At 38.6% G+C, this 23,576-nt stretch overlaps 1 protein-coding gene across 6 annotated transcripts in view; it reads left to right on the forward strand.

Moving 5' to 3' along the window:
- Window positions 1–23,576, forward strand: part of USP6NL (USP6 N-terminal like) — a 138,436-nt gene that overhangs the window by 100,447 nt on the left and 14,413 nt on the right. For all 6 annotated transcript variants that reach the window (XM_075428302.1, XM_075428301.1, XM_075428305.1 and 3 more), the window contains 8 exons: window positions 4,355–4,462; window positions 7,395–7,504; window positions 10,183–10,231; window positions 10,546–10,666; window positions 15,678–15,772; window positions 18,330–18,395; window positions 18,485–18,584; window positions 20,566–20,718. In XM_075428302.1, the coding sequence (XP_075284417.1) occupies window positions 4,355–4,462; window positions 7,395–7,504; window positions 10,183–10,231; window positions 10,546–10,666; window positions 15,678–15,772; window positions 18,330–18,395; window positions 18,485–18,584; window positions 20,566–20,718 (802 nt within the window). The remainder of the gene's footprint in view (window positions 1–4,354; window positions 4,463–7,394; window positions 7,505–10,182; window positions 10,232–10,545; window positions 10,667–15,677; window positions 15,773–18,329; window positions 18,396–18,484; window positions 18,585–20,565; window positions 20,719–23,576) is intronic.

Raw genomic sequence — 23,576 nt, forward strand, 5'->3', positions numbered from 1 at the left:
CAGTCTCTACCTTATTTGAGTAATGATTTAGAGGTAATGAAGGATGACATAAGAAGATGAACGCATCTACAACTCCATAACCGTGTGTAAAACTCCTGGATTCCTATATGCTTATTTAGGCATCTTCTCAGTGGAGTCAGCATGATTCTTACAGACGCAAGCCTCTGAAGCGTGTAACTGTCCTTGTGTCTTTGCCTGATTGATATTAGTCAAAACAAAGCTTTCCTCTCCCCATCAGTCATTTCTTACGCAGGAAGTGTCACAGAGCAGCAAAGTTTGTGTTTCAGCGTGGTCTTTCTCTGGCATGTGCTTTTGTTTCCTATTTGTATTCTACTGCTTAATAATCCAGGGTGCAATCAACCACCACAGGTAGTAAATCTTTCCTGGCTTAGTATGATCATAACTTTCAGGAAAGATTAAATAAAACTGTTTTATGTTATATTCCCATTTGAGTATTTCCACCAAAGTATTTCTGTCTTTCACTGTCTACCTTCATCTGTCTGTGATTGAAGTTGCCTAAATTGAGAGGGAAAGGAAGAAGAGAAACAATCAGGGTAGCTGGCAATTTCCAGCTGTTCTGGCATTCACACAGCATAGAATAATGAAGTCTCCACTTAGTTTGGAGTCTGAACAGAGAGCCTTAATGAAGAACCCTCTTCGCATTCCTGAGATTTTTTGAATGAGATCAAGCAACTCTTGTATTTGCAGTTTTTCTTCCTTTTATGCAACCCACAAAAGTTGAAGAACCTCTAAAGGCAGCAGCCTTTATAAATATACTTGCTTTTCATTATAAATATACTTTCTAGTGAGACTTCAGATTTTAATTCTTGTGCTTCTCATCACTGATTCTTTTTGAGGTGACAGAGTCCCTCTGCTGCTTGTGCAGCTCTTTCTGACTTAACCAAGAAAGTTTTATTTTCAAGAAAACCAGTATTATGTCTTGCAGCAGCGAGAATGCCAGTTCTACTCTTCAGACTACTGCTGTGCGAGAGTGGCCTCGTTTCTTGTCCTGGAGCTAGTTGGATTTCATGAGCACAAGAGATTGGGGCAGGGGGAGGACGGGAAGGTTGTAAGTTTTCCAGGTTTTTTCATGGAGGCCACATTGAATGTTGGATGTTACGGACTTCATTATTTGAGGTGATGGCTGATTTGGAATATTCCAAATTTGAGAGGTTATTTTTCTTCTTGGCTTTGTACTCCTTTTATTTCATTCTGTATATTCTCTGGTTTCACAATGGGAAGGTCCAATTTACAGGTCCAATTTCCTTCTGCATGAGAAGCTCCTTTTGAATTCCCAGCTGGTAGGGCTTGTCCTGTCTACTTCAAAAGCAACAATATTAGTAGTAATTGCAAGAGTTGATGACAACTATCCTTGGCTGAGTATCAGCTTGGATGTGATACAGAATTTGAACTGGTATTTTTATTTAAGTTGCATTTATGTAATTATATCTACTGAGGATTACTTTCTTTTTTCTGTGTCCTGCGCTGCTGGAAACATCCCAGATTCCATGACACCATTTTTCGAATGATGCGTGTTTCCATACAACGACTGTCTGGACTCTTGAGTTTATATACTTGTATTTTGTTTTGAGCTATTATCTTAAGAAAGCCTTAAGTTTAAAGAATTTGTTGAAGAATGACTCATGATTTCACCTCCCCAGAAGCAGAAGAAAACGTCAAGTAACTTGCTGAATTTTATACTTTTTATTTTAATTACTAATTCATAGAGAACAAATAAGTAGATTAGAATTCTGCAAGTATATAGACCCAAACCCAGCATTTCTCAACAGGTTTTCAACCTTACATTACACATGGAAGTAAAAGACAGCAGAGGCCAGTAGTGTGGTACTTACAGTAAAGACGTTCAATTAGCTAATAATCAGTTTACTCCTTTGTATGTTCTTGAACTGTTTGGTGACTGGATGATTGTCAGAAATGAGTTTTGCTGTGAAGTATGTGTGCCCTCCCTCCTGCCTGAGATGCAGTGCAGCCATGTCATTTTCACAGAATGGCAGAATCACACGGGGTCACAGGATGGTTGGGGTTGGAAGGGACCTCTGAGGCACATCTGGTCCAGCCCCGCTGCTCAAGCAAGGCTGCCTGCAGCCAGCTGCCCAGGACCGCGTCCAGATGGCTTTTGAGTGTCTCCAAGGATGGAGACTCCACAACCTCCCTGGGCAACCTGTGCCAGGGCTTGGTCACCCTCCCGGTGTTTCCTGGTGTTCAGAGGGAACCTCCTGTGTTTCCGTTTGCGCCCATTGCCTCTGGTCCTGTCACTGGACACCACTGAAAAGAGCCTGACTCCATCCTCTTTTCACCCTCCCTTGAAGTAGTTATATACATGGACAAGATTCCCCTGAGCCCTCTCTTCTCTGGGCTGAACAGTTGCAGCTTTCTCAGCCTTTCCTCATAGGACAGATGCTCCAGACCCTTGAATCATCTTTGTGGCCCTTTATTGGACTCTCTGGTATGTCCATGTCTCTCTTCCACTGAGGAGCCCAGAAATGGACACAGTACTCCAGGTGTGGCCTCACCAGTGCTGAGCAGAGAGGAAGGATCACCTCTCTCACCCTGCTGGCAATACTTTTGTCTACTGAAGCCCAGGATACCATTTGCGGTCTTTTCAGCAAAGGCACATTGCTGGCTCATGTTCAACTTGGTGTCCACCAATACCCCCAGGTCCTTTTCTGCCAAGCTGCTTTCCAGCTGGGCAGCCCCTAGCATGTACTGGTACATGGGGCTGATCCTCCCCAGGTGCGGGACTTTGCTCTTCTCCTTGTTGAACTCCATGAGGTTCCTGTTGGCCCATTTCTCCAGCCTGTTGAGGTCCCTCTGGATGGCAGTGCGACCCTCTGGCATATCAGCCACTCCTCCCAGTTTTCTATTATACATAAAATTATTCACACTTCTTTCCATGTATCATGTGTGTAATAGAGCCTGTGCCATCATGAACGTTCTGTTCTTGAGTTACATTTTTCTCTCGTATACTAGGCAGACAGTGGAAGTCCTTAGTGTTAATGTTCTGTTGAGTCTGTAGGCAGGATCTTGTAACAGCTTGGGGTGACTGAGAGCTTGTTTCTCTGCCTAAATAAGAAAATAGTTGGAACAGCAGAGTCAGCTGAATACAGATCTAACGTGGTTTGTAAGAAGCTCTGAATGTTGTTTAGATTTATTCTGTCAGGTAGTGCAATAATTCTGATCTTAGCTACTGAAAATTGTTGCTTTCCTTCTCTTTTTTTTTTTTCTCCATGCAACTGTGGTGGGATGATGAAACAGCTGGTCTCTCTGTCCTTTCTGCTCTTTTAAAAGTTATTTTTGCCAACTAGTTTTTCAAACTTTTATTTTAAACGCACTTCCACAGTTCTCTGTCTCTGTTTTTACTTACTACTTCAAGGGCTTTACTAGTGTTTGGCTGTTTTCAGTCTGGGAAGTGCAGAAGATGACAAAACTGTCAATGCTGACAAGTCCTCTGAAACTGATTGTTCTTCTCCTTCAGCTTTATTTCCTACCCCAAACAACCCCATGCTTTGGATGTTTTGAATTTATTTCAATTCCATTTTGATTTTCTGTTTCACAGCTAAGGATTGCATGCAGTGTTGGTAGGTTGTTCTGTATTCTGAGAAACCATAGCTCGAATGTCTTTTATACATGCAAATGTTTTAATATGCATTTAGGAAACTGATGGTCAGTTTAGAAATATGATCTGAAATCTGTTAGCTTTAGAAATGGCACATCCTGGGTTTTCTGGTGATCTCATGTTTATTTGGTACGCATACATACTTTTCAGCACATGCTGCAGTTTTACAGGAATTCAAAAATCAATTATGCTTTTTTTTTTTTTTTACTGGTAATCTTTAAATCTTTCTGATATTGCTCCTTGCCTTTCACCATTCCCATTTATAGTTGGTAATTATAGTGAGTTATTTGTGGCTTGTCCTGAAATACTGTGTTGCCAAGAATCTGAGTCTTTGGGTCTAAATTACAAAATTTGGAGTAGTCTTTCCAAGATTTGTAGAAGGAGTGCTGCTCAGCAGAGGTGGTACAGTTTTGATAGGCCTTCCTACGTGCTGAAGTCCTGGCTTGTAAGCATCGCTTGCGCAGTGATGCTTTGGCCTCTGTGTCCGGTTTGTTCCCTGGGCCCCGGGGGATTCTGCCAGCGGAGGTCCCGTATGGCGTCGCTGGGTGCTTTCAGTCCCCCGAAAGGCACTGGAACACTTTGTCCCCAGCAAGTTATCCCTTTGCTAGGACAATTGATATAATTGCATTTTGCACTTTAGCATGTTGTATGTCAGCGTTCCTTTTGTTCAGAACATTGTAGATTGTACTGCATTTATATTTTCTTTTCTTTTTACAGTTTCATAGGAGAATTTATAAAGGAATCCCACTGCAGTTCAGAGGGCAAGTCTGGTCTTTGCTACTTGATGTCCCTAAAATGAAAGAAGAAATGAAAGACTTTTATGATGTGAGTTTGTAGAATTTCCATTTAATATTAAAATTAATTTTAAAATTTCAGATATTAAGACTATAGGCTTTATTAAGCTTTTGTTGTTATGCAGTGTTAAAAAAAACCCTGAAAAGGATTAGAAATTACATTAAACTCTACTGCTCTTTTTTAGTTAGGAAAAAGGCCTTGTATTGAAAAGCACTTTTCCAGCTTATATTTTGGTTCTGTAATTCATGTAATTAATTTGATCTTCTTTCCATTTCTTTTCCCATCCTCAAATCCTTGCAAAAGCCTTTCTAAAAGCAAAGCAAAGCAAAACAAAATAATACAAAACTACTGTCCCGGTAAGAAGACAGAAACCTCTGAAACTACAGGTCTTCCCTGAGCAATGTCTGTTAAGCAGGTACCTTACAAGGACTTCCAGTGTTCTGGAGGGGATGGAGATCGGTGCCTTAATCTTCTAGAAGCCAGAACAAGCTGACTGTCTTTCTGCCGTCTAATCTCCAAGTGAAGCTTAGATATCCCTTATGAAGCACTGTCTGGGTGCTTGATTGTGTTCTCAGACATGCACCTGATGGCAGGATGCTAACCCCACAAAACTCTACAGGCAGAAGTCGTCCACTTAAATATATCTCCTACTTAGAATATAAAGAAATAGCTATATCTTCCCCCCGCATCCCCCATCCTCACTCTGAGTAGCAGTTGCAGCAACCTCTGAATTATTGTGGTTATGTTCCTCTAAATTTTTCGTTAGTAGTCCTACTGTTTCTGTGTGTGTCAACACAGCTGATGGCCGTCGGAGCTAAACTTCAGACCTAAGAGTGGACAGTAAGGTTCATGTGCAGGCTAGTAAGGCAGAAAGGGAATTGGATCCTTTAAAATTCTGTCTTTTCCTCTCTGTCTCTCTCTCTGCTGAGGAATTATAGGGAGACTTTAGGTAACACAAAGGCAATTTAGTACTGTAGAGTGTTTGAATTTTTCCCCACAGGAACTTAAATGTTCTTTGCCTTGTAAAGAAATAATGTCCGGAGTTTCAAGGAAGTGCGTTGCTGGTTTAATTTTGGCATTTCCTAATAGCTCTTTTTTGGAGCTGAGACTTTGGGTCTGAGTAGACAAGGGATTTTATAAGGCCATGAAAGAAGATTGATGTTGGCACTGACGTTATCGAGATTTTGGTCTCTGTGATCTTCCTCTTAAATTATTTATTGCTCTTTAGTCTGATAGGCTGCTCTTTCTGACTATTCCAGTTTATTTAACTTTTCAAGTAAGACTACTGGCAGATCCAAAAGGGATGAAACAGAGTTCATTCTGAATAATGTAGTTGTGGGAAAGAATAATGAGTAAAACTGGAAGCATTTAAAAAAGTAGGTGAATTCATCTTCAGAGGTGATTAATGCCACCTAGTGCTCAGTGCGAAACAAAAAAGTGTTTGTAGCTCAGATTTTAAAGTAGGAGAGTTTCTTCCATCATTATCCTAGCTTGGTTATTTGTGATATGTTCCTGCTCTCCATTGTCCCATCCCTGAAGTGATATTAGCACTCCTCATTACAGGCATCGCTTACATATTGCACACCTTAAAATGAGATCGAAAATACACACTTTTGCTGTAGGTCAAAGAGCTGCTTTCAGTTCTCTGTGCAGGGCAATTCCCAGTTTTTCATCGTCTGTCATTTCCGTTTCTTAACCTCCAGGTACCCTTTCTTTCCACTCACGCTAGAGAATCCCACGATGGTGAGGGCTCAGGGTGCTGCTTTTCTTGTATTCCAACAAATCATAGGCTCTGGGTCCTCATGCCACCTTAAAACTATATATTTTCTCTTCGATTCTTTTCTGTCTGTCTGGGGGACAAATCATTCTGGATGTTAGTATTTTAAACTATCCTGAAAGGTGCACGAAGCTGAGATGGTGGTTAGTGTTGTGCTGGTTAATGGCTGCTACCAGTTGGTTCAGTGACTTACAGGTAACTCCCTACGTGCCTGAAGCTTCTGGTTGTATTCAGCAGGCCAAATGGGTGTTATTGGTCCCTGTTTGATCCCTTTGTTTTTCTTATTTTTATCTTTAGACCTTTTTGTTTTCTTGCAGCTAGTATCTGTAGAATTCTGCCTTTTGATTGTCTGAGGTATTCTCTAATATTAGAGAAGAAGTGATCTAATAAACATTACTCAGATGTAATGTTTTCAAAAGACCGTGTTGAATCCAGTTAGAAATGTCTTGCAAACTCAACTTTTAAGGACAGAAGTGAGAATGAATGAATATCAGGAGAAAATTCTTGTAAGTGTGGAAAAATAAGGTGGCAATCTAACCTGTGCAGGCTTCCTAAGTATTCAATTGCAAAATTGGATTTAATTATAAAGTGTTCAAGCAAGTGCTGAAGTAGAGGTGTTCTACAACTAAATTAGATGAGAACAGAAACAGAGAGGAAATGACTAGAGAGATGTCTATTATCTATACTTAGATAATAACTGGCAGCTATGTAGCTATTACTTCTGGTTAGAGAAAAAGGCAGGAAAAGTACGAAAACCACACTAAATCGTTTGCTGAAAGTCAAGTCCTGGAGCACTTGCATCTTAGGTTCTTGTTCCTGAGTAGTAAAATTCGTTTTCTGTCTTTCTCCAGTGATGTGCCTACCTGAGAAATGACAATTAGAAATTTGAAATGCTGAAACATAGCCTTGAATATGGGTAGTGAACAGTGTGTCACGAAACCGTGTGTTATGGGATTGGCCTTTTTGTATCTATACTGTGTGAATATTTTTGACTCTATAGAATTGGTATATGTATATGCATATTTTGGAAGTTAAAATTGTTATCTTGTGAGTTGCTGTTCTGTATTAAGTGTTGTAAAACACGAGATGCTAAATACTTCAGTACAGGTGTACAATTGGGCAGGTTTCTGCTATTTTAGAGTTCACAATTTTAAACTTAATTTCTGTTCTTTACTGTTTTCCCAGAAATTGAAGTGTCAAGCACGAGGGTCTTCACCAGATATTAGGCAAATTGATCTTGATGTGAATCGAACATATAGAGATCATATCATGTTTCGAGACAGATACGGTGTTAAGTAAGTAAAGTAGAAGGTTTTGTTTTGTTTGTCTTCAAACTAGCTTCTGGTCTGCCTCAAGCCTCCTTGACCTATGCAAGAGTATTGAATGTAGGCTCCAGACTTCCTAGGCAGGATTGTCTGTGTGCAATGAGGCAGTTACCGTTACTGACACAAAACCAGGTGGTGACTTCCAACCAGCTAGTTTTCCCTCACTATGAGGTGGTCAGTAGCATTCCAAAGAAAGCCATTTCTAAACTGGTCTCATCTTGTTTCATATTTAGTTAAACCAGTCTCAGATATTGTAATTGGAAAAGCCTGGGAATTTTAAGTTAATAAATTAACATTTATTACCCAATCATTTTATTTAACTGTGTATATTCAAAAACAAAAGAACTTTTTGCATCTCTGATAACTTTTATCTTCCCAAGAGATGTTAGCCTTCCTTTGGATTTTATATTCCTCTTCTAGTATCTATTTCGGAACCAAAGAAAGCAGTATTTTCGATGTAAGCATTTAATTATTTACAAATATAGGCCTTAATGCTTTTGAATTTCTTAAAAATGTTGTGTTTGGTTTTTTTTTACTGTCGTTGCATAAGGAATATTAGGCAGCTGTCAGCTTTAAAAATGCTTAATAGTGAAAGAAGTGGCGATACAAACATCAGCATTGTTGCTAGCTTGCAGCATCAGCACCCTGCTGAGATGCAGAGGGTGTTTTTTTTTCCTTCTGTGACTGTATTAGTTCAGTTTTAAATCTCCTTTTCTTTCCAAGGCAGATTCTACAGTAGTCTGCTCTTTTCAAAAAGCAATACTTAAAAGAGCTGTGGACTTTAATGTAATAATAAACCAAACATTTTCTTATTATTCTAGGTATTTTGTGGGCAAATTGTAAATACGGGGAATTTCTCTGACGGCTGCAGCACAGGGTGGAGTACAAAGCAGGAATCCCCACGCTGAGAGCAGCTCTGTACGGCCCCTGGGGTTGAGGCGTGTTTGTGCAGCGCTATCTGTGCTTGAGCTGACGTGCCTCGCCTCCCCGTAGTCCTGACACAGTGCCCTGCAGAAATGACTTGCGTTGCTTCTGGGCCTCCGTTAGATTTTATGCAAGCTTGTTAGGTGTTGCCAGGAGCTTGCTGCCCCATCGGTTTGGGTTAACGTGAGCAGGGCCAGCTCCAGTCCTGTGTTGTAAGCATGCGCTCAGAGTCCACAGGAAAGCCTTTGGCTGCATGAAGCAATTTCGTACTTGGAACAGATCTTGGAATTACTGTACATATATTATTTCCAGTGATGCCTTGATGAAAAATTCAGAAATCATTTCACAGAGCAATGAAATAAAGTCCCCTGGGTAAATCAGTAGCTTGTTTGACTTTTAACTACACTGTACGTCTCTGAAGGTTCATTCTTTTACACGTCTTTAGTGGTATCATCTAGTGTGATTTGTACTAAAATTACTATTATTTTATGTATCTTACTCGGAATGAGATTGAGCTCTTATGTTGGGTTTCATATGGTCAGCTGAATATATAGAAGATTCCTGTGTACGTTTGGGACCTGTTAGTTTGTCCTTGTAAAATAAGACTCCACCTTAATATGTGGTATTCTAGGTTACACTTCAGTTACTGAAGAATGGCTAAGCCTCAGTGTTCTGCAGGAGGGCAAATAAAAATGCCGTAATCTAGATGTTTTGGAAAAATTCTCCAAGTATACATCCTCTTGTCAATAGAAAATATGCATCTTTTTGCTTATGCTTTCTTTTTTTAACCTACTGATATCTATTTCTATACATTTGATTAGTGACAGGCAGAGGGAATTTCATGGGACAGCAAAAGGACAGGATGCAAAACTCAGCATTGAAATTTTAGCAGTTTTAGCTGCAGATGAAAGTAGGCATTCAGATTTCCAAATCCTCTCCCCAGCAAGAAGTAGGTGTGAGTTTAAAAATTCAATATGAAAGCTCTCCACTATTACTTGGATATCCCAGTTGGAGGAGAGCTGAGTTTGGTTTTGTTTGGGGTTTTGTGAGGGTTTTTTTTTTTTTTTGGTCTTACTCCCTTCGCAAGTTAGACTGCTTTTACGGAAGGGAAAGGACCTGTACAATGCTCTTTGTAGTTCTGACTCTGAAGTACACGGAGGTCGGCACGCTCTGAAGGACCAAGCGTAGGATGGCGAGTCAGAGTTGATGTTGTTTTTCTTCTGTGCGACAGCAGCAGCCACTAAAGCAGCCTTTAATTTGGGTGCCAAGATTAAGACACCTTTGTGCGCGCTTTGTGTATTTCAACTCTTCTACAGCTCTGTTTAAAATTAGAAACAGCTGTTAGCATTCTACAAGCACAGAAATCTGGTCTGGAGTGTTTCAAGTTTGGCATTCGGAATAAATCAGTTTGAAATGTAGTCCATCCTATATTTCACTTTACATGTCTGTAAAAATGATGATCTGACACCATTGCCTTCTCAAAGTATTGTAGGTATTTTCTGAAATGTTTCAACATGTAAAATATCAGAAAAGTGCTAAATATAATGTGGGTTTGAAATGAGAAGCTCATATATCATTGTAAAGTGTGGTTTGTCCTGGTCTATAGTGCTAGACAAGTTAAATTGGGGAAACAGGTCTCCAAAACATTTCACTACTTTTATGTTTTTCTGTTTTTACAAAAGACAATATTACAGTATTTTCCTTTTCTACTCTTATTTCTCTAGGCAACAGTCTTTATTCCATGTTTTAGCTGCATATTCCATATATAATACGGTAAGTTGTGTAACTTCACACTTAATATGGTTTTTCTGAACATGCCATGAAATAATAACTTGCAATTCTGTATCTTCTTTCTCCCTTAAAAAGAAAACAACAACAAATATTTCAGAGACCTCTGGAAGTACATAGAAATAAATTATTTGTTTGTTGACATGTTTAGAGCTATAGTTAAAATAAACCAAAGCATCTTGATTATGCTGTCAGGACAGGCATCCTCTTTCTTCCCCTAGCTCAAGAAAAAACTAACAGCTTGTGGTTATGGGGCTTTTGTTTTCAGCGTTTTAATATTTTGACTGTCTGATTTTCAGGAAGTTGGATACTGTCAGGGAATGAGCCAGATCACAGCTTTGCTCCTGATGTACATGAATGAAGAAGATGCCTTCTGGGCCTTGGTGAAACTTCTCTCTGGTCCAAAGCATGCTATGCATGGTATGGGGTTTCATGTCACTTGGTATATCACAGAATCACAGAATGTTCGGGGTTGGAAGGGACCTCTGTGGGTCATCTAGTCCAACCCTCCTGCCGAAGCAGGGTCACCTACAGCAGGCTGCACAGGACTATGTTAGGTTTCAACCTGCCCTATGTAAGTTGTAAATTATCTGAAGATGGAACTACGCTGTTCTGTCTGTGTAGTCAAATTAAGACGTAATGGGAGCTTTATACTGCGCGGGGGGGCACTGGATGTTACAGGAGCTCACCCATAATGTTTTTATATGTCATATCTTTCAGATAGTTCTTAATGAAAATCAGAAATCTTAATCTCTCAGGGAATGTAACCGATTGAAAGTGGTTATGCAGACATCTATATAGCAAGAAAATAGTAGTGGAAACCTAATACAGAATTTGTTAAAAAAATATTGCACCCGTGCTGTCACTTGGCAGGACAGGAATCCACATCTAGTATTATCTGGACATTAACTTCGGGTTTCTTGGTTTTATCTCTGCCTCGCACAGCGTTTCCTGCTCTCCTGGTCTTGTTACTTTTGTGTTATTGGTTGCTCTCGCTTTCCATGCCTAATTTAGTATGGTCTATGCATATTCCATGGCTATTGGTATGGAACAACTCCAGGAATTCCAGCATCTTTTGTAGATGTTAATGATGTGGAGATTCAGAACGCTGTAGTTCTCGGAGGCCTGAAGAAGTAAATACTATGTAGAACTTGGGCATTTTAGCAAATTTCCGACAGGTGTTAGCTCCTTTTGCCTGCTTGAGACTTTCTTATACTGTGATATCTTCCTTCCCTTGCCTTTCAGTGTTCCTGGATATTCTCTACCCCCAAAATGAAGTGCTAGTTAACGTTTTTTCTGTTTATACTTCTGCGAAGCTATTGCCTTTAAAACAAAAAAAAGTGCAATCTGACGTGAGGATCAGTGTCACAAGTGAAATTTTGAATTCATCAGAAGTCAAAGACTTGGAGCTTTACACAATGATAACACAGACTAAAAGCAAAACATCTATAGGTTTAATAATAATCAAGAGCTATGCAGCTACAACTATGTAGACTGTTGAGCTCCTCAAAGATTGTAGAAAATTTCAGGTGTTTTGTTTTGGGGAGTAAGTCTAAATCAGCTCATTATATACTGAATCAGTTGATCAGTTTTTGGTACATGGGAGCTTTGCATAGGCGTAGTTGCCTTTTGAAGATGCCGTAGACTGTTAAACAAGATTTAAAAACTTTTCCCAGATTTTGTGTCATAGTGTTTTGTCCATGTCACCTTTTTAAAAACAGGAAAGAGTCCTAACCTTGGAACGTGATGCTAATGGAGAACTCTTAACACGAATTTCTCAGGCTGGTTTTGTAGCCATCATTTGAACTTGCTGTGGTGAACAAGAGGGTTCACCTGGTAGCTGGTGATGGACTTGCACCGGCAGGTGTGTCGCTGGTGCACATATGGGAGTCAGTGCACTGCCTGAACTGTTACTGAATGCCCCGCTCAGACCTCCCTCTCTCCCTCCTTCATTCCTTCCCTTCTCCTTTCCACCCCCAATTACAGGGCACACGCCTGTCAAGCGATTAGAGAGGGAAGGAAGGGGGCTTTGGGTAGCCCAAGGCTTGACGAGTTCCTCCACAGGGCATACCGGCCATCGTGCCACAGGTTTATACACACATTGAAGCTGTCTTGGCAACATCTGTTAAGGAAGTTTTCATTTAAGGATATGCTGACAAAATGTTAATTATAACTGAAATGTTACAAATTTATCATTTATTAAATGTTACCAACCTAATCTAAGGTCCTGCTTTCAGCAGGTTGGACCAGATAATATCCAGTAGTCCCTTCCAACCTATATATCCTATGATGCTTTATAAATTTTAAATGAGTTTATAACACAGTACAGCATTTCTCTAAATATCACTGTAGATTCTGGAAGAGTAACTTTAAAACTGACTTAACTGATACAACTGCACTTCTGTGTTCTTCTTTGCGGAAAGTAGTTTCAAGCACAGTTTGCTAACTCTTGAAAGTCTAAACCATTTCAATTTTAAATTGCCGATATTCATGAAGGAAAACTTTTATAATTACACTTGATGCCACTGACCATCAGACGGTTCGCTGAAATGAGCATCTCTCTATGGAAGTTATAGGGGTGGGCTGAGTAATTCGATTAAAATCCTGTTGACAAAAGTAAGATGGTTAGAAGTTCCTCCTCACAGACAAGGTTTTTCATCTGTTTTTTCTCTTCTACCTGTGATTTGGAAACCTGGAATGCTTTTTGGGTGCAACCCATGCGTCTCAGATACATAGCCAGACTAATTTCTAGCAGAACACCATTTGGAATCAAGGGGTGAATTTGGTCTCTCTAATGTTTCATATTGTATGGACGATGTGAAGTCTCTAAATGATAAAACATAGGTATCTGACCCTGGAAATGATCTAGGTTTTTGAAGGCTCTTTCCATTGGTCTTTCTATAATCTTAAAAATTCCAGCTAATGAGTTGGTCTATGTAAATTGAAAGAGCAGCTTTCCATGGAAAAAGCACCTCTGAATGGCATTAATGATGGCTAATTAGCATTGATGCAGTCATTCACTGTTTACACTAAAAAAACCCCAAACCTCACCTATATTAGTAAAATTTCCTGATATGCAACCTGACACTTAAGTATGATAGAACGTGCATTTGTATCTATGACATACCAAACCTGTGTGAATCTGAGATAGTAAATCTTGTGGCTTATTGACCATGCCCTGAAATATGTAATTGGTAACTGGAAAGAGTTTTCTTTTTGGGTTGGGACTTTTGTTAGTGACTCTTTTTTTTTTTTTTTTGACGTGTTGTGTGTTCTGTGGGTCCATACTTGTTCTTGCAGTTTCCATACTGGCTGTCATTTACAAGTAAAAAACGTTGTGGTTTTTTTGTAGCCTTTTTTAATCCTAAGAATATGGAATTGCTGTACTAGACCTATTTAACCCAGTGTCCTGTCTCTGATAGTGAGCAGCCACGGGTGCTCAGTGAAGCGTCTGAGAATAAGGCAACCAAAGATCACCACCTCCTGGGTGATCTGTTAGAGGCTGAAAGAGTTTCAGGAGGAACTTCTCGAGATGGAAATCTGTTCTGCTTTTAATAGTCTCCAGTAGACTTTTCTTCCTTAAATAATTCATTACATTAGACTATGGATTGTGTTTTTCCATTTTTGTTTTGGCTCTGCCACAGGAAGGTTTCTCTACAAACTTTAGATTTTGCCCTCTAGATTTTTACCTTAGAAAACAGTGAATGTTTATAACCTGTTCACCGCTGGCACTGGGTGGTGTTTCCCCTCAGCTGTTTCTTTGCTGCAGGCTGGTCAGACACAGCGTTTTAGTCTGTTGTTGACACAGAATTGGTTGAATACTTTGTTAATTTCTGTGATTTCTTGCCTTTTCCAGATTTTCCAGTCCAATCAGGATAGCTAGGACTTTACTGATTGTTTGCAGTGTGGACACATGGCACGTGTCAGATAGCTTAGGTCCAAGCACAAGCTCCTATGCAACTTCATGGGTGAAACCTTTTTCTCTCTTTTATTTTGCTATCTTTTAACTAATTGGATTAGCTGCTTTAGGGGGTGGACTGAAGAGACGAAGCTACTTTGATGACAGAACCAATTAAGTACCTCTGTAAAGTCCAGTAGACAATAGCCACTCCTCTCTGTGCCTACATGCTCTCTGATTTCTGCAGTGAAGCCCAGTAGATTGAAGAGACATGACCTCTCTTTCTAAAAACCATCTTGATTCTTCTCTGCATTGCATCCGTCTGGATTCCACTTGCCCCAACTTTCTTTATTATGGTTTCTGTCCATTTCTTCTTGGAGTATTGGCCTGAATATTGGACTGACAAACAGTTTAAGAAAAGATGATGTCATGTTACCCACTTTCCAGACTATTTTAAGCAAGAGGTTTCATAGAATCGGTGTTTTGGCTGGTTCGTCTCTGAGCTCTTTTAGAGCTGCTCAGGGTTCTGACTTGGGAACCTCCCCAGCGTCTTCCATGCAAGACTTTATCTTGTCTGAGTACTTCTACAAATCTTCACAGACTGTTGAACCTACAAATTCTCTGTCAGGCTTTCTGCTTCCAAGGTGTCTGAAAATACGTCGATTAGTATTTTTTTTAATGCCTTTTGTAAGCTGTTTTTTAGGGAGGAGGCTTGCTTTTTCACATTTTTGTACTGCCAGTGTTTGATCATCTCTCTTTCTGATCTGAACACAGCTTCAGCTTTTTGAAGGATCTTCTTTGAATGGTTTCTTTTCCTGCTGTGTAGCTGTGCTAGCTTTCTTTTACATTTCAAGTTTTTTGGCTGGTATTATGTGTTTGCTCTGAGCCTTTTTTTAACTCTGCTGATAACTCAATTGGAAGGAGATGTTAGTGCTTTTCTTTCCCAGCATACGATCACTAAAAGTACTCGAGATATTTTATATGCCCTTAGTTTCAGTTGTGTGAGCTCACAGTCTTTACTTTATAGTATATAGTCATGATATTTGTCTTGGTAGAATATCCCTCTTGTCTTCTTTTATGGTCTTTTTTTTCAATGCAGACAGTTCTAGGAGCTGCCTGTGCTGTTTGCCCTTCTATCATGGATTTGCTGGGCATAATCCTGATTTATGTCTTTTTGCTTTTAAAAGTTTTGGTCCCTGTGGGTTGTGTTTTTTGTTTTGTTTTTTAAAGAATAATTATAAATTCGGTTTCCCCATGATCTTATAGTGATTAGAGTAACATTGGACTGCTGGATCTGCTGCCATCTGCCGTTACTGACGTAATAATAGTCACTAAGGGAATGTATTGATGTTTTGCTGAAGTCGTTTGGGCAGGAGTACATGCATAGCGTATGAGGACATCATAATATTCTATGAATATCTGTTCTGATCCAGTGGTCTTACAGAAGGGTAATGTTCGCAGAGCTCTGAATGCCTTTTTTTATGTCGTTTTTGTAGTATTTACACCTGTTAAATGGTCAACTTTTTTTCTTAGGTTTTTTTATTCCTGGTTTTCCAAAACTGTTGAGGTTTCAAGAGCATCATGACAAAATTCTGAAAAAATTTTTGTCCAGACTTAAGCAGCATTTGGTAAGTATTTGTATCACTATAAAAGCAATATTCATTTACAGCTTGCTACCTTGTTTCAGTCAGGTTAACCCACTAGATTAAGAATACTTCAAACCTTGGAAAAAAAAGCAAAGCTGTAAGAGGCAGAAGTGCTGTTGTTTTCATTATAAGACAAAGTTATAGTGCACATCAGCAGAGTTATGATAATTTGGGTCCCAAGAGTAATTAAATTGTGTGTTTGGCTCACTTTTGACCTCTGAGGTAAGGAAAGTATGTGATCCTTCTCCCTGGCCTTGTGCAAACTGCTGTATAGCAAGCTGATGTTAAAAAATTTTATGAGGAGTTTAATGTGTGTAGAGCTTTGTGGCTCTTCTCTGGACAGAGGTGACTTTGCAACTAACCAGTTTTAATCTCTCTGTAAAAAAGAACCCGTAGAAGAGGAGTTAATGGTCCTTCTATAATTTGCACATACTAATATTTTTACAAAGCTAAACGTTGAGTGTTCTCTCTTCTATTTCTCTTAAATAGGAAATAATATGCTTTTTTTTTTTGCTACTATTGGCTGTATTTATTCTAAGGAACAAATTATTTTTCTAATGGGAGAATACCCTTCCAATAGTCATCAAGAATTTTCTTTTACAATCACAGTCTTAAAAGGTAGTGTAAGAGATGCTCAGTTGCAGCAACATCTTCGAAGAGTGATAGCTGCTTACAAACATTACCTTCCTAGGACTATGTTATTTTTTCTTTAGTATGTTTATCTCCTTAGAAAAAGAAAAAAAGACTATTTGGGAGCAGACTAGAGACTAGCACCTTGGCAATGATGAGTTGCAGCTAAGGTGTGCCTGTTGTATCGTAAAATAGAATTTAATGTCTTTTTTTAATAACATGCTGTAAGACCTGCTCATAACATGGAATTGGACGGATCTGGTTAAAAAAACCCCCACTCTTCTGTTAAAAGGTCATGCAAGATGATCTTGTCATATTAAAAAAAAAAAATTGAAAATAGATCAAGACCAGTTCTGTAGCTAACTTGACTCTCTTGTGGATTTAGTTTTTACAGTACATGCAAGATGATGATTCTTCTTCGGAAATATAGTCTTATTCTCATTTTTGAGGTTGTTACATTTTTAGGAACGAAGTATAGAATAAACACAAGAAGCTTGGGTGGTTTCAACAGTAAATGTTAAAAGGCCCTTATACTTTCTAAAAATCCCAAAATAATTAATGTGATTGAGATGGTAAGACCTGAAGCTGGCACGTTATTAGATTTTGTGTATTGCTTATATACCTCTTATTACTGCTTTTAGTAAATAAGAACTTTTTTTTCTCTCATTTGTCCCCCATCTTCCCCCCCCACCCGCCTTGGGTCACTTGAAAAAGAAAGTTCTTGGCCACTTGTTTAGAGGGATCCACTCTCTTTATTATATTTTTTTTCATTTGAGTTTTAAATCAGAACTTAGTTCTATTTCTGTGTGAATTAGTTTAGTGGCATTAAATTTAATAGCAATCAGACTTTTTATCGGGGAGAGGCAGGGTCCATTATATATACATAGATATATAAGTAGGCTGATAGCCATTCATAGAGCTTAGAAAAATCTCAAAATAAGGTGTTCTATATTCTGTCTGCTTTTTTTAAAGACTCTCAAAATGAAAATCTCATAAAGATTGTTTCAATTATATTAAGAAATATTTTTCCTCATTTCTTACTGTGAATGTACCGCTAAGATGCACCCATTTTAACTCGCTGAAAGATGAAGGTAAAGCCTGCAGATACACCAGAGGGTTTTGATCCGTTGCTTATTCAGTGTTTGTATACTTGGAACTTCTGGGAAAGCTGAATGTGGCAAGCAAAGAATATGATGTTATCCCTAAGTTAAGATTCAGGATTTCTTAACTTTTCAGCTTTTACTTTGGCTTTTCCTCTAACTGTGCAAAGAACTTCAAAGAGCTCCATGAAACTGCAAAGAAGCTTTAGCCATCTTTGGATGGGGTGACATACCAGTTGGACCATCTATGCTCTAGGGGAAATTAGGCCCCTTAATTAAGGAATGGAATTCCTTATCAGTCTGAGTGCTGTTTTGAGGTCATGTGTTTGAAGAATTTCATTGTTTTTGGCTGGTTTCTGGTAGAGAAGTATTCTTGCCACAAAATCTTTTCAACCTTTGGCATGAATTGGCAGCCTTGCTACAGAGAAATGAAAGAATAAATGGAACCAGTGCCTGAACTTTGGTTGCTCCAGATTATTGATTTATTTTCTTGAGAGAAGATTTAATCCTCTGCTAAAATTTAATCCTCTGCTACCTCTTCCTCACAAGAATAAGCTGGAGGTCTGAGATGTAATACCCTCTGCATCTCCAAATGCATGTTTCTTCAGGTGGTGAAGCTGATGAAGGAAAACTATAAAAGACAGAAATTGCATTTGTTGGATTGAAGTAATGCTGTTTCATGTAGTTAAGTTATTTCTTTATGGTGAATATTGGGTCCATTGGCCTCAAGGTGAAAATGTTTTTTCATGCACAGTGCTAGGCATTACTTGATTTTTGTGAGTATTTTTAAACTTCTGCATTTTTTACAGGACTCCCAGGATATGTCTACTAGCTTTTACACAACAAAGTGGTTTTTCCAATGTTTCCTTGATCGTGTGAGTATGTTTTTCATTTTCTAGTTCTGTTTTTAATTGTGACTTGGGACAGACTGTTTTCACAGTGTTGCCTGATTCTGTTGTTGCAGACTCCCTTTACATTAAGCCTCAGGATATGGGATATCTACATACTTGAAGGAGAGCGGATTCTCACTGCTATGTCTTACACAATTCTGAAGTTACACAGAAGTAAGAAATCTCTCAAATGTTTGAATGCTAAAGAGATTCAGCTGGTTTTGTTCTTATTTTGTGTTGTTTGACCTTTTGTGAAAATCTTAGTTTCCCATTTCCCTTATGTTGTTTTTGACAGGTATTTTTCTTTCTTTATGCACAAAAAGATCAAAATCTTTGCTTTATTAGTGTGTGTGATTGCCGAAGAAAAAATATTTATTACAGTAAGAAAGTTTGATGTGAGGTGAGCTATACTGCTGGTTAAACAACGGGGAAAAAAGCGTAGTTCCATGGTTTGGAAATGGCTTGTTAGCCCCTACAGGATTGAAGTTAATCAGAAAAAGTGCACGAAGAAACCATTGTGTGCCACTAAATACCTGAAACTCTATCAGCAAACAACTTGTCAATGAGGAATCACCAGTGTATGTCTCTCTTTGTACCGCTGTTTGTCCAAGAATGTGGTTAAAATTCAGAATTTCTGTGGTATGCCTGGATGGCCTTCTGTTCCATCTCTTGCCTTCGAGTAAAGTAAAATTTGAGAATTCGAACAGAAGAATTGTGCAAAGCATCTATGCCTGGTTACCCAAAGTGATTTAGCACCTTAAGTTCCAAAGGATCCAAAAAGCTTTTGAGGTTGGCTGTTAGCTTCTAAATAGACTTGAGCATTTCTTGGGATGGTATCTAGTAGCTTGAGTTTGATACAGCCTTACTTTGGGACTTTGGGTTTCTTAGTGAAATCATTTCACTCTATGTGAATTCAGAGATCTGCATGGAGCTCTGCAGAATTGATGTCTTAATTTGCTTGCTAGTTTACCCTCCTTGAACTGTGGTGATACTACCTCAGTGTCTCACTGGGGTGTATTCATTAGTTTGTTCATAAACTGCTTTGAAAAATGAAAAAGGTTGCTTTTTTAATTATTGCACTTAAGAAAGCTAAACATTTAGAGACGAATTGTTAGGTTTAGCATTTTGGTTCCTCTTCCTTATTTGCAGATAGACATCTACTTGAAAATTTTTTTACTTACCACTCTTTTTACATTAAAAAACCTGAGGAAAAAGTCTGAGACACCGAGAAAAAACACCAAGAATACCTTTGGCAGCAAAGAGATTAGAGGACTGACAGAGGAGGTGGCAGAAGATGGATGCTGATTTGTTTTCCAGTCTCCTGTCTACCCTTAAAAACATCGATGGTATAGCTATCCAGCCAAAGTGCCATTGTGGAATGCATGCCAAGAGCATTTTTATTCCAGTGCAAAACCATCTTTTTATGATTTCTGTATAGAAAGTGTAGATTCTGGAATTTTTGATGGCATACATATGCTTAAAGAAGCTACATAGGTATGTGGTTAGCCTTGCATGTCAAATAGGTTTTTGTGGGAAACACGGCCTTACTGCTGTGTAAAAAGGGAAAGAAAAGTAATCTGATAACTGTAAAATGACTTTCAAAATATGACCTGAATTTGATGGAAGTAGCAAAAAGTACCTGAATGTTCAGAGAGCCTGAAGCAGTGGTTCTGAAGTGTGAACTGCCATCATCATTTCACTGGAAGCTAATTCAGTTGTGCATGAGGATACTGTAAATATCAATTTTTAAAATGTTTTACTGCTTTTCAAAGGTCTTAATCAGAGAGATGATATATGTTGTAAAGATCTACAGCAGTGTTTTGTAACTTGAGGATGCAGGCTGAAACACAAAGACCTGAAGCTGTTGGACATAAGAAGGCTGAAGGAGGGTGACTTGTAGCTAGTCTTCTGAAGATGGCCCTTCTTGGAAAACATTGCCCTATGTAGAGAATGACAAATAAAAAGCATTTCCATGTTGATTTGCAAGTGAATTTTTAATGCATTTTGTAGGTTTCTGGTGTAGAATTCTGTTATCTGCTTAATTAATAACAGTTTTTCATTCTACTTGAAAAACAAAAGCATCTAATGTCTTAAGTACATTTTCCATCATTCATAATCAAGATATTTTAATGTATAATATTTTCTTCTTATATAGAGCATCTGATGAAATTGCAAATGGAAGAGCTTGTAGAATTTCTGCAGGATTCTTTAGCCAAGGATTTCTTCTATGAAGATGACTTCGTAATAGACCAGCTCCAAAATTCTATGTCAGAATTGAAACGAGCAAAGCTGGATTTGCCAGTAGCTGGTAAGAAACTTGTACATATGCAGACTTAGATATTTGGAGCTATTCACACATTGTCTATTTTTAAAGAGTTAATTCATGCTGTTAAAAATTGTGCAAGTATTTATCGCTTCATCACTGCACAGGTTTGTTTTTTAAAAAAAAAAATTCACAGTTTAAAATCAACACCATTTCATGAGTTTGCTCTTTTTTTGGTGTTGTGCTTACAGGTTGTAAGCTAATGGCAAAGCACTTTAAAGCATCCCATATTCTGATAAGTTTATTAACTTGGATTTATAAAATCTTTAAGATAGAAGGTTAAATGTCAGGGTTTCAAACCATTTGAAGCAACAGTGTTGTCTGAGAATCCAGATTGTTTTGTACCTTGATTATCTGTGGAACAAACTTAAAAGTCAAAAAGCTTATTCTGTTAGTCAAATCCAGATTTTTAATTGTTTGTGCGTGATAGACCTTCTGGGTGTTAAACTGAATTATTTTCTTTGTTTCTTCTCAGCCTTTGTATTTTGTGTTTATCGGTTGCAGAGCAGAGATGATTGTTTAATGGGGCACTGCTTCTGGAATGTGTATAGGATCTCTTCTTCCTGTATTAAGATTCTACTATCTTTTCTATCCCTATCCACAATCTTTAATTAGGATTTTTCTTGTGACTATTCACAGTCCTTTTTCTTCATGATTGCTAATTGTAAAATAGTATGTGAGAAAGAATACATGTCTTCAAAAATTCTAAAAATATGACAGAAATTGCCTAAAATAACCTTATTGAATTGCTGTGGTTAGTTTTCAGAGGTTAAGAAGTGTCAGAATAAAGGTTAGCTATGTAGCATTGTTGATGAATTTTTAATGAATTTCATTTTTCTTTTTCTGTAGATCTCATTTATAACATGCACCTTTGGGCTGTTTCAGGACTTCCCATCACAAACAGATACCTGTTTCATCTGGTTCTTCAGCAGATCTGTTCTTCTGGAGTACAAACACTTTCTGGGCATTTGTTTCCCACCATCTTGGCTTCTTGTCAGAGTTTCCCAGTTTCTCTTCCTCCCTATTCTTGTGTTCTGCCCTCTTTCTGACTTGCTATAATGTCTCTCCAGCACGCTTTCTCCCACCCATGGTAGGTCTAAGTCTAGTTCGTGTTCTTGTCTTTTCGTCCACTCTGTCTTCTTGGTCCTTCTCACCTACAGACTGTGCTCTGGGAGTCTGCAGTTCTTCTCCACGGTACTGCGTGCACTGCTGCTTCCCCTTTCTCGTCACAGCCTTCCTGTCCTGCCTTCTCTCCATCCTTTCTCCACAAGCGAGGTTTCAGTTTTGGCTTGTGCTTTAGAGCAAGTTGCTCCTTCCAGCACTACTCTTCTGCTGTGTGCTGTGTCAGACATGGTGTCGCAGCCGGTGCTTGGTCATGGCGACCAGATGGCGGCAAACATGTCGATGAGCAACTTTGTCTTTTAGCATCAATTCCACTCCATCATGTTAAAGTAAAAGAGATCATGGGAGTGCTTTCTGTTAAATATTAAATGCAGAGCTCTCTGTGATGATGTTTGAACGGTCAGGGGATTCTCCCCAAAACCTTTAATTGTTTGTGGATGGTTAGATTTTTCATGAGTGTGGTAAAGCAGAGGGTAGTGAATGTATCTTCTTGACGAGACAGTTTGGCAATGAAATGCAAGTTTGGTTTCGTACTTACTACATATATGTCTATCTTCTGATAAGACTAGCTGACAGGATGATAATTTTTTTGAGCCATATTGGTTCTTTCTTTTGGATCAGTGACATCAATGACAATAAAATGCCTTTTTGAAAAAAAAAAAAACATGAATGAGAGACATGTAGTATTAAAATAGGAAAAGTGAATCATCGAATCATAGGTTGGAAAAGACCTGTAAGTTCATCAAGTCCAACCATCCGCCCAACACCACCGTGCCTGCTAAACCATGTCCCCAAGTGCCACATCTACACATTTTTTGAACTCCTCCAGGAATGGGGACTCTACCACCTCCCTGGGCAGCCTCTTCCACTGCCTCACCACTAGTGAAGCCAAAGTGAAGTACTGGATGAGGAATTGAGCTTTTTTCTTTCTAATTTCAAAGTAGTCTGGGAAGGCCTCTCTGTGTGGTATATTTTTGCCAGAGGTAAATGAGAACATTACTTAACCTTTCACAAAATAAATATAAAATGCTGTCATGCTAATTCTTGGGTATCTATCTGATTTGTCTGCTGTTATCTGTAGTTGAGTGAGGCTGCCTCATTTGTTCTTCACATGAATTTCACAAGCCTTTGATTTTTTTTTTCTTTTCCTGCTCTGATGTTCATTTTGGTTTTACTAATCACTGTCTTCAGGCACTAATATTTTTCTGCAGGTTCTCAGCATTCTCCAGACCTTCAGCTTTGCTCATGTGTGTGTGTGACTCTACTATCTTTACTACCTTCAGTCTCTTTTTACTATTTTTCTTTCAATTTCATATAAAACATAGGAAACCATTATATATCATGCAGTAATACTCACAAAAAAAATAGCAGGTTGTTGATTTAAGTACCCACTGTAGCCTGAGAAAATAATGTTTATTTTGGTTTCTGAAATTAGAGGAGCACTTCCTATCTTGTACTTTTTTCTGATTGTTTAGGTTTGGGGATTTTATGTTTCCTTGAGCAACAATTACACCTTTAAGAACTAAAGTGAAAATGTGTGTTAGGAAAAATAAGAAAAATCTCCATCTTACAGTTGCATCAGTATCAGTCATCCAGGAATAGCAGTGAGCTAATTAAGCTCCGTGGAATTTTCCATCTGGCATCCTTTGTTAGACTGTATGGATTTTCCTGCCCTAGTAGGGTAAGCTGCAGTAGGATATGAAGAGAGGTAATAACTTTTG

Source organism: Opisthocomus hoazin, chromosome 8, assembly GCF_030867145.1.
Source record: "Opisthocomus hoazin isolate bOpiHoa1 chromosome 8, bOpiHoa1.hap1, whole genome shotgun sequence".
NCBI classification, from domain to species: Eukaryota; Metazoa; Chordata; class Aves; order Opisthocomiformes; family Opisthocomidae; genus Opisthocomus; species Opisthocomus hoazin.